This window comes from Sceloporus occidentalis, unplaced genomic scaffold (assembly GCF_023333645.1).
Source record: "Sceloporus occidentalis isolate IW3139 unplaced genomic scaffold, rSceOcc1.0.p SCAF_32, whole genome shotgun sequence".
Lineage (NCBI taxonomy): Eukaryota > Metazoa > Chordata > Lepidosauria > Squamata > Phrynosomatidae > Sceloporus > Sceloporus occidentalis.
Window position 1 is genome coordinate 4,068,537 of NW_028317012.1, and position 15,626 is coordinate 4,084,162.

Sequence of the window (15,626 nt, forward strand, 5' to 3'; positions counted from 1 at the left end):
CCTATTTTAGCCCTTTAAGGAACACAAATCTAAATGAATAACAGGGAAGAAAGCAAGACTGGGAGGGCAATACTGGCCAGAGAAAATTTGTTAAAGAGTGGCTTAATAAATACCTAATACAGTATCCACAAAGAATGACACGGCCTTCAAGAAGAAATTTTATACAGGTATGTTAGAGATTAATGTTTATAATTTGTCCATGTCAGGTTACAAACCATGTGATCCAGAGATGGTGAAAACCCGTGTCCTTCTCTTGGAGCAACGATATACAGAGCTGTGCGATCTCTGTGCTGCCAGACGGGCCAAGCTGGAGAAATCTCTTCGTCTCTGGAAATTCTTCTGGGATATGGGAGAGGAAGAAGCTTGGATCCGTGAACAGTCTCGAATTTTGCTGTCAGATGATTATGGCAAAGATCTCACCAGTTCCTTGAGGCTGATAAGTAAACATAATGCTTTCCGTGATGAAATGAGTGGACGCCACGGGCCATTGCAACAGACAGTGGCAGAAGGCGAGGAACTGGTCTCTCAGGGCCACTTTGGAGCTGGAGAAATTAAAGAAAAGATTGCTGATGTGAGTGGTCAGTGGAAGGAACTAGAGGCTTTAGCCGAAGATAGAGAAAAGAGATTAAGAGAGGCTTACAGTTACTACCAGTTTCAAGCGGATGCCAATGATGCAGAGGCCTGGCTTCTTGATACTTTACGTCTGGTTTCAACCAGTGATGTGGGCCATGATGAATACTCAACACAAACACTGATTAAAAAGCATAAGGATGTTGAAGAAGAGATTCTGAATCATCGTCCAGCAATTGATGCCCTGCATGAACAAGCTCGCAGCCTACCACCATCTTACGCTCATTCACCAGAAGTTGATGGACGTCTTCCAGCATTGGAGCAGCGTTTTGACGAACTGGTAGCTCTGGCTTCCCACCGTAAACAAGCTCTATTAGATTCCCTGGCACTTCATAAAATGTTCAGTGAGGCTGATGCTTGTATATTGTGGATTGATGAGAAGGAGCAGTGGTTAAATGGTATGGAAATTCCAGACAAGCTTGAAGATCTAGAAGTGGTTCAGCAAAGGTACATTTTATAGTTTAGGTTTGGTCAATGATCTCCTCTTTTAACCTGGGATGCATATGGACATTGTATATGGCAGGGCTACATTAAAATAATTGCAGTGTTCCAAGAGACATTTAAAAGAATAATCTGTGCACTTTGGGCCTAAAGCCCTGTAATTCCACAAATTGAATTTCCAGTGTCTGAATATATTGTATTTAAATATTATTATAGTAATCAGACATATACAAGTTAACTTGCAGAGTCAAGGAAAATATAAGTTATTTCACAACATTTTTGTACAAACAATGTTGTTGACTGACTAGTCAACGGATATATGCCATTTTGTTAGTAGTAATTATGGGTGGTTGGAGAAACACTACTTTGACGAATCGGTTCATGGTTCACTAGTTTTATAAAAATGTTTACTTGACCATTAATTTCCCTATGTTTATGCTGTGCTGTTATATTTTGTAGATTTGAGACACTGGAAGCAGAAATGAATAACTTGGCATCCAGAGTGGCGTCTGTAAATGAAGTGGCTGGACAGTTATTGAGTATAGATCAGAGAAATGAAGATAGTATTCGGAAAACACAGGATCAGCTAAATGCCCGGTAAGTGGCTGGTTCCTAAAATAATAATAATTATTATTTTCCCCTTGGTATGATTTCAACTCTAAATATATATATTTTTATTTTTTTTTTACACATCAGAATGACCTTAGTCTTGAGAATGCAACAGGTTAACTAACCAGTATAGTTCAGAAATTTCAGCAAACCTATCTTTTTTTGGTTACTGCTAATGCTTAACATATTCTGAAACAAATAATACTGTGCACTACTAAGTACTCTCATTTAATGCTTTGCTTCATGTGTGAATTCATATCAACATTAGTTTTTTTTTTGGAGTATTTCTGCATAAGTAGCATAGACTGTCACATAGCTATAATTATTCTAAGGCCAAGCCCATTCTTTGTTGCAAATGGAAAACTCTTGTTAACCACATGCTCTAGCTAATTATGTTGTGCACTCCCTATTTCCCTTTTTCTGCTTCCCTGATGAGTAATTTAGAACGTGTGCTTTTCACAATTACAATGAACAAAATTGTATCTTTACAGTTGGAATCAGTTTCGTCAGCTTGTTGGTCAAAAGAAGAATGCTCTTGATTCTGCCCTGGATATTCAGAATTACCATCTTGAATGCAATGAAACAGTATGTTGGATGAGGGAAAAGACCAAGGTCATTGAGTCCACTCAAAGCCTGGGAAATGACTTAGCAGGTGTTACTGCCCTCCAGCGCAAACTTACTGGCATGGAGCGTGACTTGAAGGCTATTCAGGGTAAAGTTGGAGACCTTCAAGAAGAGGCAGAGAAGCTAGCATCTGAGCATCCTCACAGAGCATCTGCCATTAAAAGCCGGTTGTCCGAGATTGATGAGACCTGGGAGGAACTGAAGGATACCATGAAAAGACGAGAGGAAACTTTGGGGGAAGCAAGCAAGCTGCAAGGCTTTCTGCGTGACTTGGATGATTTCCAAAGCTGGCTTTCACGGGCACAGACAGCAGTTGCCTCTGAGGATGTTCCAGCTGACTTAGTAGAAGCAGAACGCCTTCTGGCACAACATGAAGGCATAAGGAATGAGATTGAGAATTATGGAGCTGATTATCGAAGAGTAAGGGAAGTTGGTGAAGAAGTGACACATGGGCAAACAGATGCACAGTACATGTTCCTTCAACAGAGGCTTAAGGCACTTGACACTGGTTGGAATGAGCTTGGGCAGATGTGGGAGAACAGACATCAGCTTCTCTCCCAAGGCTACAGCTTCCAGGTGTTCCTGAGGGATGCAAAACAAGTAGAAGGCTTTCTCAATAACCAGGTGAGCATTGTGTGCCAAGGTGCAGCAGGAAAACTTACCTAAAGATTTGAATGAACTAAAAAAGATATAAAAATAAAAGAAAAACTATATGGCAAGAACCAATCTCAAACCTTTAAAGTTAGCGGGGAAAAAAGGTTTCATGTTGAGCAAATTAGTTTATTTATCTTCTCTTTAACATCCCACAAAGTTAAGATCTGGAACGCACATCTACGAAATTTGGCCTTGACATAGGTTTTCGAATGATTGGATGCATTTCTGGTATTCAGGGCTATAAAATGTTATCTTTAGCTGGAGTAATGTTGACCCATAAAAAAAAATCTGCTTGCCTTTTGGAGTCAAATATTTTTTTCTCATTTTAAGACAATACTGTCCTGAAGGTCTCATTGCTTTGACATTGCCCCCCCTTTTTTCCTTTTTTTCTTCTAACTAAGCATTACAATTGCATCTGTACCAACAATACATTCTAAGCATTATTTTTTTTTCAGGAGTATGTCCTATCCCATACGGAAATGCCTAGCACTCTCCAGGCAGCCGAAGCTGCAATTAAACGTCATGAAGACTTTATGACCACCATGGATGCTAATGAAGAGAAGATCCAGAACCTAGTGGACTCTGGAAGGAAGCTGATACAAGAACAGAATATCAATTCTGAGAAGATTCAAGAGAAGGTCACTTCAATTGATGACAGGTGAGAGAATAGTTATGGCCAATGAAGATGGAGTTTTTGCCCATTAGCATCTGGAGTGGCACTGTCAGACTTTTTTTTTTTTTTTTTTTTTTGTGGGAAATCATAAAACTGGTAGTTCCCTTACAAGAGTAAGCTTTACTCTTGTAATTACCAGGTACACAACAAGCCTCTTATCTACCGGAGTATACAAAAATAATACAATCATTTTTATTTCTTAGACATAAAAAGAACAGAGAAGCTGCCAATGATGTTTTGAATCGCTTGAAGGACAATCGTGATCTTCAGCACTTTATGCAGGACTGCCAAGAGGTACTTGTTGTTCAGCAATATCGGCCTTGTACCGTGTTGGTGTAAAATATTATATAGTTGTGTTAAGTGAGCATGTTTTTGACATAACTGGCACTGTTTAGTATTAGAATATTAAGACACTTAAGGATAAAAGGTCTGTACAGTTCTACCTCATCCAAGTGTATGACGTATATGTATATATTAAGTTGTTTTTCTTCTAGCTAACTCTGTGGATCAATGAAAAGATGCTCACAGCTCAGGATGTCTCATATGATGAAGCTCGTAATCTGCATAGCAAATGGCAGAAGCACCAGGCTTTTATGGCTGAGCTAGCATCAAATAAAGATTGGCTAGACAAGATTGACAAGGTAAGGGTTGTAATATTGTAGCCAATTAACAAAAGCAGGACGACAATATGTCTAATTGTCTTTCACCAAACTGGACTTTTTTTCTCACTTTTCCCGGTTACTTTTGGGTCATTTTTACCATATAATTTTCTCCCATTCAGGAAGGGCATCAGCTCATGGCCGAAAAGCCAGAGCTTGAACCTGTGGTGAGAGAGAAGTTGGACTCTCTTCATTGCCTGTGGAACGATCTGGAATCCACCACCCAAAGTAAAGCACAATGTCTGTTTGATGCCAATAGGGCAGAGCTTTTCACTCAGAGCTGTTCTGCTCTGGAAAGTTGGTTGCAAAATCTAGATGAGCAGCTACAATCCGATGATTATGGGAAAGATCTCACTAGTGTTAACATTCTACTGAACAAACAGCAGGTAAATATGGCACACATTTAACTCCTTGGTAACATGTTTACAGGCCAAGCATATATTTTACAGTTACCTAATTAAAAATATTTTTATATACAGATGCTGGAGAACCAGATGGAAATAAGAGAGAAGGAGCTAGAGGCTATTCAGACTCAAGCACAGGCCTTGGGACAGGAAGATGCCAACATTGTGGAGGTTGATTCCAAGCACAAGACTGTTGCGGATAAATTCTCCACCTTACGTGCACCTCTCAACGACAGGAGGAATTTGCTTCTAGCATCCAAGGAAGGACATCAGTTTAACAGGGACCTTGAGGATGAAATAGTAAGAAACAATGTGCCAAGGCCCAGCTTTATGATTACATTTCATTATACTGTGCCATTCAAGTATGCCCTACCCTAAACCTGTCATATATATATATACACACACACACACACACACTCACTACCGGATTTTGATGACGACTTTCCACAAGACTTTGGAGTGTTTCTGTTTCCTATCATGTAAAATAAGACATATACACTGTGTGTAGTTGTGCTGTATTGACGCTTATTTCTTTTCCAGCTTTGGGTCAAGGAAAGGATGCCAATGGCTGTTTCAACTGAGCATGGAAAAGACCTTCCTACAGTGCAGCTTCTTATAAAAAAGAATCAGGTAGGTTCCCATTTCCTAATTAATAGGAAAGTTTGGGTTTTTTTAAAGTGAGAACATCCTGATGGGTAGACTTTTTTTCTATTTAAGAATTGAAAAATCATCCTGTAGCGCCTTTTGTTCATGAAGTTTTGATTCCTTTCCACCAGACATTACAGAAGGAGCTCCAAGGACACCAGCCTCGAATCGATGACATCTTAGAACGGGGAAAGACGACAGTTAAGAACAATGTGCTAGATGCACAGGATATAAGAGAGAGGTTAGACTTGTTAAAGAGCACATGGGACGAGTTGGGAGCAGAGGCTGCAAAGCGCCATGCTCGTCTTGAAGACTCTCAGGCTGCTCAACAGTTTTATGCGGATGCTGCTGAAGCTGAAGCTTGGATGGGTGAACAGGAGCTTCACATGATGTCTGAAGAAAAGGCCAAGGTTTGTTAAACGCAAAAAACACATCTGAATTAAATAATATTTTGTGACTTTGCCTCTAATGGATGGCTACAATACCATCTTCAGTCTTGTATAAATGTGTTTTTGTTTATACTTTTAGGATGAGATAGGTGCGCAGGCTATGCTTAAGAAACATCTAGTGATGGAGCAGGCACTTGATGACTATGCAGAAACTATCCATCAACTCGCCAACTCTAGTCGGGATATGGTTTCTAGGGGTCATCCGGAGAGGTGAGTAGAGCAAAGTAATAGCAAATCTAGTATGCACTTCACCAATGCAGGACCTATGAATTGTCCTAGGAAAACAGCTGTTAAAAGCATTGGCTACCTTTCTTTAAAACTCGTATACAAAATACACATGGTTCATTTTAATTCTTCTTATGGAAATACTTATTCTTGTTATAACAGCGATCGTATCACCATGCGTCAAGGGCAGGTGGACAAGCTGTATGCCAGCTTGAAGGACCTGGCAGAGGAGAGGCAAGGAAAGCTGCAAGAGCACCAGAGACTCTGTCAGCTTAAGAGGGATGTGGAGGACCTCGAGCACTGGATCTCTGAGCGTGAGGTGGTGGCAGCTTCCCATGAATTGGGACAGGACTATGAGCATGTAACGGTATGTGATACCTAAGAAAAAAATAATAAAAAAAAAAAAAATATATATATATATACATATACATATACATTCACACTATTATGTCCACGTAAAGAATGTAGGAACAATAGAATTTACTGGCGGAGGGTCAATTTAGAACCTTCACTTGAAGTTTGCTCAAAAGTGTGTGTTTGGGAGGGGGTGGGGTTTCTCATAGAGATCTGCAATCTGTTCCTTGTTTATCCATACAATTACATACTGTACTCCATAGTGGATATATATTTCCAATGCCTTTCAAACACGAGGATAATTGTGTTTGTAAACTCAGTAAATTTGTGTTGATTGTCAGGGCTGTCCAACATGGAGAGCAGTAGATTTTTGGTCTGATTTTGTGTTCAATGACAAGTGTGCTCTGCAAAATAATGAATGAGACATGACTGAAAAGGGTTTGGGCATTCGATGATGTTCCTAATACTAATAATAGTTTTAAATTGAGCAGCATAAGTGAGTCTTTTTTCCTCTTCTTTACAGTCCGAAACATTAGCTACAATGCTATTGAAACTGAATACATATACTACTTAACATATTTGTTTATTAAGAATGACTCCTTTTTATATCTTTAGATGTTGAGAGACAAATTCCGAGAATTCTCCCGTGATACCAGTAATATTGGTCAGGAGCGGGTTGATGGTGTGAACCTCATGGCAGATGAGCTTATTTCCTCTGGCCACTCGGAGAATGCCACTGTTGCAGAATGGAAGGATGCTCTTAATGAAGCCTGGGCTGACCTTTTAGAGATGATCGACACAAGAAGCCAGATGCTGGCAGCTTCCTATGAGCTCCACCGTTTCTACCAGGATGCCCGTGAGACCCTAGGCCAGATCCAGGACAAGCAGAAGCTGATGCCAGATGAGACGGGCAGAGACCTTAATACTGCGGAAGCAATGCAGCGCATGCACACTACTTTTGAACATGACATTCAAGCACTTAGTGCACAAGTAAGCAGAACTAAGAAAACGTGTATAGTACACGGCTACTGGTCTTAGATGTGGGTGGTCTAGGTAGACAACAGCTGTTATAACAGTAATTAAAATAACCAGTAGAGTGTGGTGAGAACAAAATTTTGCGATGAAGAGCAATCTACACAGCAGAAGATGGGTTGTGCACCTGGTTTTTGATATAGAACCATAATGTTAGTATAGGCAACACATGGTACATGTGGCAATCCTGTATGCTCTGCATTGTACCCAAAGCTTTTTATGAAGCTACAATCTTTTTTTTTTTTTTTTTTTTTTTTTTTTTTCTTTTTCTTGGGTTTCTATGTTTCCATCAAAAGACATGACTTCATTTTTCTCTCTTTTGCACTGCATCAGGTGAAGCAGGTCCAGGAAGATGCCTCTCGTCTGCAGAAAGCTTACGCAGGTGAAAAAGCTGCAGATATCCATCGTCATGAGCAGGCAGTGACAGAGGCATGGGGGGAACTGCAGAATGCTAGCAGCGCCAGGCGGCAGCTTCTTCTGGACACAGTGGAGAAATTCCGTTTTTTCAGGATGGTTCGAGATCTTATGCTCTGGATGGATGATATCAACCTTCAGATTGATGCTCAAGAAAAGCCACGGTGAGATATCCACCCAAAAATGATACAAAGTAGAAAGGGGGGAAGTATATTAAACGGGTGACTGGTTATAAGCCCTACATGAAAATTACTATTTTTCTTACCATATGTATGCTCCACCTGTTATGTCAATATATATTCTGTGTCTATTTACCAGTGATGTATCTTCAGCTGATCTGGTCATCAAGAATCACCAAGGCATCAAGGCAGAAGTTGATGCCCGAGCAGACAGTTTTACTACATGTATAGATCTTGGCAACTCTCTCCTAGAGAAAAATCATTATGCCTCAGATAAGGTACAACCCTGTCTCCATTTTCTTGCTGGTTGAAGCTCCTTTTGTCTAAACTTCATGTCTAGTAGCTTAGATTTGGAGTGGCACTTCTCAATATGAAGGATGCTCAGTGATTAGCTGTCTGGGTCCCAATGAATACATTGAATATTTTTGTATATTTACAACATAAAAAGTAGGGGGTTTTAAACAGAAGCAGCAGTTTCATGGCACTAAACTATCATTCTAAAACAAAAGTTGTCTGTTGCAGGCAAAGCATCATAGGAATTGTTTAGAGTGCTAAATGTTAAAATAAGCTTTTATTCTGTCTATTGGTCTATATGCTATGAATGTTTGCAAATTGGATTTTTTATTTTTCCATCAAATATATATATATATATATATATATATATATATATATATATATATATATATATATATGAATGTATGTATGTTATATCTGCTTAGTTAAATGTACAATCAACACTAGGCATCTAATATCATAATTGTTGGGGCTCAAATTTAAAGCTTTGCAATTGAACTATGCTGCTCAAAGCTCTCCTCTGGCCTTTTTGATACAGCAAACTAGCTTTATCATAAGCCTTCACAGCACATCTAACCAGAGTTGGGTATTTCCCAGTTTTTTTCCACAAATCTTTTCTCTTTCCCCCCCTAATCATTTTCTTGTTTTCAGATATCTGAGAAACTAGAACAGCTGCAGGAAAGAAGGCAGGAGACTGAGAATAAATGGAAGGATAAAATGGAATGGTTGCAGATTGGTAAGTGGCAATATATTCTTAAAGAAGAAGGTGTTTGCAAGTGATGTTTCCTACATTTTTTAATGTATACCTCCATTTTTTTAGTCCTAGAAGTGTTGATGTTTGGAAGAGATGCTAATGTGGCCGAAGCTTGGCTCTCCAGTCAGGAACCCATCGTCCGATCTTCAGAACTTGGGGGGAACGTAGATGAGGTGGAGAGCCTGATCAAGAGGCATGAAGCATTCCAGAAGTCTGTGGCAACTTGGGATGAGAGAATCTTACTTCTGGAAAAGCTCACCACGGTGAGAAGTCAGAAAATTGGCATAATATTTTATGAGAAATAAGTGTACCACTCAATGCATAGAAAAGATAGCGATTTGTATGAATATTTAAGGGTAGTGTGTTTTTCACACATTTATTACAATTTCAATGAAGAGAACTCTTGATCATTTAATTAGTTGGAAAATTGTGCTGACCATTGGAGACTTTCATTTAACAACCTTAATATTTATTACATAGTCTGTGCGTTAGATTTATTTTGTTGTATTCTGTTTGTCCTCTACTTTTAGTTGGAAGAAAAGGAAATGCGACGGCGCCGCGAAGAAGAAGAGAGGAAAAGAAGACCGCCAACCCCACCTCAGCCTGAAGAGGATGAGGATAATTTACAAACTCAAATCAAACAGTCTACTGAAGACCAAACCATTCTTGCCAACATTCTAAATGAAAGGTTAGTTTTTATTTCCCGGTGTACATATGTTAGATAAGCCAATACTCCAGCCAAGCTTATATAGCTGACTGTATGGGGCAGAAGACTGCAGTGTTGTAAAGGCTAATAATCACAATGCACTTAATTAAGTGAATATGTTAGACTACCAGTAGCCTGAAGTGGTGGGGATTGTTAATTTACAAATATGTTGAGAAAAGATTAACTATTTCATGCTGCCAACCAGCCTCAGCACTGGCTCTGTAATAGTTCTAAGTGTCTGGGTGTCGGTGTGGCAGAGCGTGTGTGTGTGTGTGTGTGTGTGTGTGTGTGTGTGTGTGTGTGTGTGTGTGTGTGTGTGTGTGTGTGTGTGTGTGTGTGTGTGTGTGTGTGTGTGTGTGTGTGTGTGTGTGTGTGTGTGTGTGTGTGTGTGTGTGTGTGTCGGTGTGGCAGAGCCTGTCCTGGTGAAAAACCAAGACCTTTGCTTCTGAGTTATCTTATTTTGATTAAAATTGTTTTTTCGTTTTATTTTCGTTCAGGCTTCAGAATCCTTCCCAGGAACAGGTGTCAGTAAATGGCCTGTATATGGATTCAGTTTCAGAATCGCCACAGGTATGCCTGGTTGTTCTCATTTGTATTTAAATCTGCATATGATAAAACATAGAAGAGCTGCTTGCCCTTTTTATCCCGCCTGTCCACTTTATAAACTAACTACTTCTGTTTTTCTTTGCTGGAAACCAAACTTTTATTTTTTTTGCATCTGTACCGGGCTACAGCCGCCTTCTGAGCGTCTTTTACAGCAGAACATGCTTTTTCTTTAATACTTCAGCCCATCCAGTACTAAAGTGACAATGTGCGTTTTTGTTTTTAAAGCCATCGACTGATACACGGAAGTTTGACGACAGCTTATCTGAATACCAGGTAGGGGCTAAAGTCTGTAGACAGCAGGTCTCACATTGCACTGTGTAAATAATGTGTACTCAGAATGACATTTCTATATTATGGTTGCAGTGCCCCTGATGTTGTATCTAATTAAAATAGTTGCAGAAGCCGTGACAAATATTTTTGCATAAAAGCTGCACTTTGCATTGTCATTACTATAGCTTGCCTTCTTTTATTCAGGGTTTTGACCAAGGAGATATTACCAACGGGGCCAAAGCAGATGTTACTGGCAAGGATGGGAGCCCACCACCCTCACCGCAGCTTCAGGAGAGGCCAACTTTCTCCCCAATCAACATCCAGTCGTCCACTTTGCCAATCAGCATACCGGAACCTCTCGCTTCAGAGCAAATGGAGGGGATGTTGCACCGTAAGCAGGAAATGGAGTCCCACAACAAAAAAGCTGCAAACAGGTAAATGTCCAAATAAGAAGCCATTTATATTTGGATAACTTGGTTACCACTCCCTTGGTCTCTTACTAGGAGAGTTGGTTGGGTTTATAATGTATTTAGGCTTACTTGAATAAACTCAATATGATTACTTCAATCACAGCCTTGTTGTTGGTGTTTTCTCCCCCACATTGTCACTTCCTTTCACTCTCTACTTGCAGATCTTGGCAGAATGTCTATTGTGTTTTGAAGAAAGGCAGCCTTGGTTTCTACAAAGACGCTAAGAGTGCAGGCAGTGGGATTCCGTATCACAGCGAGGTTCCTATCCCACTAGCTGGTGCTCAGTGCAGCGTGGCCCATGACTACAAGAAGCGCAAGAATGTCTTCAAGCTCAGGTGATTAAAGATAAAGGGAGGCGCACAGTGTGAGCTGAGGGTAGTTGACAGTCTCTGAGGATGAATTGTCCATTCCTACACTGTATCATGTAAACCTTAAAATATTCTGTAATGAAAGTCATTTTCCACAATTGTGTTATAAATAAAATACAAATTACACAAACATACATGCATTCATGCACTCATACACAAGTAATAGAAACCCTATGTGTTAATATCAACTGCATGACTACTCTTCCTCATTCATTTATGTCCCGCATCATATCCTGCGGTGTTGTACAGATGTGAACCTTTAATAGTTTTCTAATACGGTTTGGGAAAATCAAAGTCTAGCATAATCTTAGCAGTATGGCAATATTATTCAATGAAAATATAACAATTGTTGGCTGTTAAGCATTATTTTTTTATTTCATATTTTTTTCCCTAGCCTATCTGATGGCAAGGAATACCTTTTTCAAGCAAAGGACGAGGTAAGATGGAATTACTGTTACATGAAACCTGATGATTTGATATAAAAACACTTCAAGACAATATGCCTTCAAATGTGTCCATATACAATATACCGAGGGGTTAAATATTTTCAATGAAAAGAAGGATCAATGGGTAATGAGTAACCTGCAATTGTAAAAAAATAATAAAAAAAAAAAAAATACCTTTTCAACTATTTATCTAGACACCTAACACTGAACTTGTTTTCTAAATCTAAAGCCACATAGTAAATTTTAAGGTGCTTTGCAACATATTAACGCTGTTTTGGTGAGCGAAATCTCCTTGCAGTCATTTAGTTCAATAATTCTTGTTATGAAAATAGGACAGCAAGCTACATTTCCTTAATGATGGTCATGTAATATGCTAATGTATTGTCTTCTTTTCATTAATCTCTTAGGCCGAGATGAGCAGTTGGATGCGAGTGATCAATGCTTCGCTGCCTTCATCTCCTGGAGATCCCTCAGATCGCTCCCCAGGGCTTCCTAAGAGCATGATACGTTCTATGACAATGCCACCGGTGTCGCCCAACAGTGCCATGGAAGGACAAGTCACGCTACGCAGCAAGGAAGGAAAAGAGAAAGACAGAGAAAAGAGGTTTAGTTTCTTTAAGAAGAAGTAAATTGCTTGATGGTCATCAAGAAAACAACATTGTGTTTCAGATCTTCACTGCTGATCAGACCCTGTGAATCCAACAGAATGGGACCTGTGGGAAAGGGAGGAGGGGACTAGAGTGGTTGTATGGCATTTTATATATAATTATACATAATGTGCACCTCCAGTGACAAACAGACATTGAGGCCCTATGAGTGCAACAGTTGGTGTATTGTCAGGGGCAAGCTCCTCTTGCACTGAAAAGTTGAGCTGGAGGTGGCTTCTGGGGCCCTTGTAAAGAGGCATATAAGCTGTTCACGAGGGGGTTGTTTATTACATCATTTTCTTTTCTTCTAAGTGGGGTCTTTCGTTGTTATGCGCATGTCCAGTCATAGTCTCTAACATGACATCGGGCGTTAGAGACCTATTCAATATTAGCAGCATATAATGGAGATGCAATAAACTGAAAGAACTCGGCTATATGACTTCTCTCACTGATGCTTTCAAATATCCTGATTATTTCCCATTATTTTATCTTTATGTTGCACAGAGTACTATATACTTTTTCAAAAAGCAAAAATAAGAAAAAACGAATTCAAATAAAGGTTCTCTCTCACTTGAGTATTGATCATAACTGGGATATACACGTGGTTAACTGATCCCACATACTGCATGTAAAAATGTATGATTCTAGCAGAAAAAAAATGGCTGATGTGGTCACCTTATCAGCCTGCATTGGAAAATAACCACAGCAATGCAGGTTTTAAGCAGTGCACCCTAAACACATTTTGCACTAGACATTTAAACCAGGTGGTTTCAAATTTGGCCAACATGTCATAATCCTACCAGAAAATTCCTTTTGTGTGTGCCTCCTACTAGCCATTTAGGAATGCAAATAGTTGCTTCTGTTGTGTTTAGACTTGTTATATAGAAAAAAAAATGGTTTATAGTAGACATAATAAAACTACAAAGCCACGCAATATCACAGTGAAGCAAGAAAATACATTGAAATGCTATTCTGGGTAAACTATGCATGAAAGTGTTTTTACCCATGTTTATAAGGACATTATATACAACACTTGAAGTTCTTAGAAGTTATCTATCAGAATTTCGTTATTGCACAGAAGTCTGTGTTTGCCTCACCAAGCCTCTTTCAACGAAAATGGATAAAAGGTACTTTGTTGAATCTTTTGACACCTCTAGCTAGGTAATGCAATTATGAATGTATTTTTCTTATTGTGTCTGGAAGAAGAAAGATGGGCACAATTGAAAAAGGGTGCCATCTCATCTAGAGGCAAAAGTAGTCCTTGCGTGCATGAAATTTAGAGTGTTAAAATGTTTAACTTAATACTACAAACATGGCATAAGAATATTTTATTTTGTGCCTTTTAGAGGTATTTGCAGAAGACAACAAAAATACTGTACTTTGAGCATTTTACGTATCGGCCCACTGGGGTGTTTCCCAGATCAGAACTGGGGTGGCCATATGGCATGTAGGACAAAGTCCAAGTGAGCCACTGGGCCTATTTTCAATTGCAAAATTCTTAACTTCGTACTGTGTGGTCTGTTTGTGCTTTAACTGCTTGGGGATATTTTTGTTCCAGTCCGACCCTGCTGCAGAACACCTTATATTTGTCCTACGGAGAAAGTGTGCCATTGAGAAACTTTGAAGTGATTTTTTTAATGTAGAGGATCCATAAAATGGTTTTTCTTCTTCTCATTGCCTCCAACACATAACCCTGGGAGGGTTATAGTATTTATTAACAAGAAGAGGGAGTCTCATAAAGCAAATACATGCAGTATTGAAGGCAACTGTAACCTTTTACATAGGAGGTTATGGTTAAACTCTTGTCATTATTCTTGTTGTGACAAAGCCTGCTGAATTTTGAAATTTACGTTAAATAAACTATTAGACCATATGTACGGAAATTTGCATGTGTTTTTTTACAAGTTGAGTTTTAGATATGTATTTTCTAATTTTGTCCTCCAAATTAAAATGCACCACTGCAATTTTCATCATGACTTCTGCCACTTCCTTGTCTTTGCTTAATTGTCAGCCTGTTGGCTGTATCAAGCCAGAAAACACAGGCTCCAGGGTCAGCTAGAAAAAGAAGAGATCAGAAATGAAGTTTATTTGGTGTACCAACACAAGTCATACTGCGAACAATACAAACCTCATGGTTTAATATGTAGAATGTTCCTCTTACCCTTGAGCACTAGATGTACTTACTAATTCAGCTGCCCACAGTTACATTGCAAGATTTAGCCACCATAACAGCAAGAAAGGCAGAAACCTCCATGAAAGCGTTTATTACGACTATAAGATTTAAATAAGTGTGCCTTTTTTTTTTTTGCACAATATTTTTAGGCAGCTCCATATTGGCAATTTGTATGTGCTCTTGCGCTGTTATCTTATCCCAATCTACCAGACACCCTGACTCCTTATCCTATTACTCCCCTTGATAAATAGTAGAATGGCTCAGTCTTTATGACCCAACCAGACACTGACTAAATTCATTAATGATCATCTCAATGGTGGACACACATGGGTAATGTTACCCCTTCTTGGGGAAAGAGGGTGAACCAGAGAAGCAGTGAATCTCCCAGAGGCTACTGCAATGTAGGTAAACATCAATAAAAAAAGACCAGAAAGCCCTGCTACGTGTGAAACCTCTGCACCAGAAGAGGAAGAGCTCCTAAGTAGCCCATCCTGGTAAGTCCTCTGGTATCCAGCACTATGCTCAAGGCAAATAAACATTACTGAGGGTTCAACTAACTGAGCGGTTTATGGGTTGGTGCTTGATTTCGGAATGTGGCTAGCACACAGCTTGGGATGTAACAAAGGCTACAAGAGAGGAGAAATAAGTTATTTTAGCTAAAAAGGGGCAGAGTTATGGCTTGTAGGCGGTCAGAGGGGGAGGAGACATTTCAATAGGTAAATACCAACATTTGGCCAAAAAAGAAGTCTCCCCAAAATACATATTTTGTACATATACACGAAAAACACACAATTATACAAAATATGATCTAAGAAGCTTGCTTGCAGATCTGTTAAAGTAGTCCCAATGTGTTTAAATTCCTTTCGAATACTGCAGGAGCCTGGTTTCAGAAGGTGGCTA

At 39.4% G+C, this 15,626-nt stretch overlaps 1 protein-coding gene across 1 annotated transcript in view; it reads left to right on the top strand.

Annotated features, from left to right (window-relative positions):
• Nucleotides 1-12,535, top strand: part of LOC149298557 (spectrin beta chain, non-erythrocytic 1-like) — a 51,952-nt gene extending 39,417 nt beyond the window's left edge. The window contains exons 13-35 of the mRNA XM_089487317.1: nucleotides 207-1,077; nucleotides 1,531-1,668; nucleotides 2,172-2,928; nucleotides 3,414-3,616; nucleotides 3,835-3,925; nucleotides 4,126-4,272; nucleotides 4,413-4,676; nucleotides 4,770-4,994; nucleotides 5,235-5,324; nucleotides 5,471-5,749; nucleotides 5,868-5,998; nucleotides 6,176-6,380; nucleotides 6,983-7,357; nucleotides 7,733-7,977; nucleotides 8,132-8,270; nucleotides 8,938-9,022; nucleotides 9,107-9,303; nucleotides 9,571-9,728; nucleotides 10,244-10,316; nucleotides 10,827-11,056; nucleotides 11,254-11,427; nucleotides 11,855-11,897; nucleotides 12,314-12,535. Coding sequence (XP_089343443.1) covers nucleotides 207-1,077; nucleotides 1,531-1,668; nucleotides 2,172-2,928; nucleotides 3,414-3,616; nucleotides 3,835-3,925; nucleotides 4,126-4,272; nucleotides 4,413-4,676; nucleotides 4,770-4,994; nucleotides 5,235-5,324; nucleotides 5,471-5,749; nucleotides 5,868-5,998; nucleotides 6,176-6,380; nucleotides 6,983-7,357; nucleotides 7,733-7,977; nucleotides 8,132-8,270; nucleotides 8,938-9,022; nucleotides 9,107-9,303; nucleotides 9,571-9,728; nucleotides 10,244-10,316; nucleotides 10,827-11,056; nucleotides 11,254-11,427; nucleotides 11,855-11,897; nucleotides 12,314-12,535 — 5,342 coding nt within the window. The remainder of the gene's footprint in view (nucleotides 1-206; nucleotides 1,078-1,530; nucleotides 1,669-2,171; nucleotides 2,929-3,413; nucleotides 3,617-3,834; nucleotides 3,926-4,125; nucleotides 4,273-4,412; nucleotides 4,677-4,769; nucleotides 4,995-5,234; nucleotides 5,325-5,470; nucleotides 5,750-5,867; nucleotides 5,999-6,175; nucleotides 6,381-6,982; nucleotides 7,358-7,732; nucleotides 7,978-8,131; nucleotides 8,271-8,937; nucleotides 9,023-9,106; nucleotides 9,304-9,570; nucleotides 9,729-10,243; nucleotides 10,317-10,826; nucleotides 11,057-11,253; nucleotides 11,428-11,854; nucleotides 11,898-12,313) is intronic.
• Nucleotides 12,536-15,626: the final 3,091 nt, after the last annotated feature.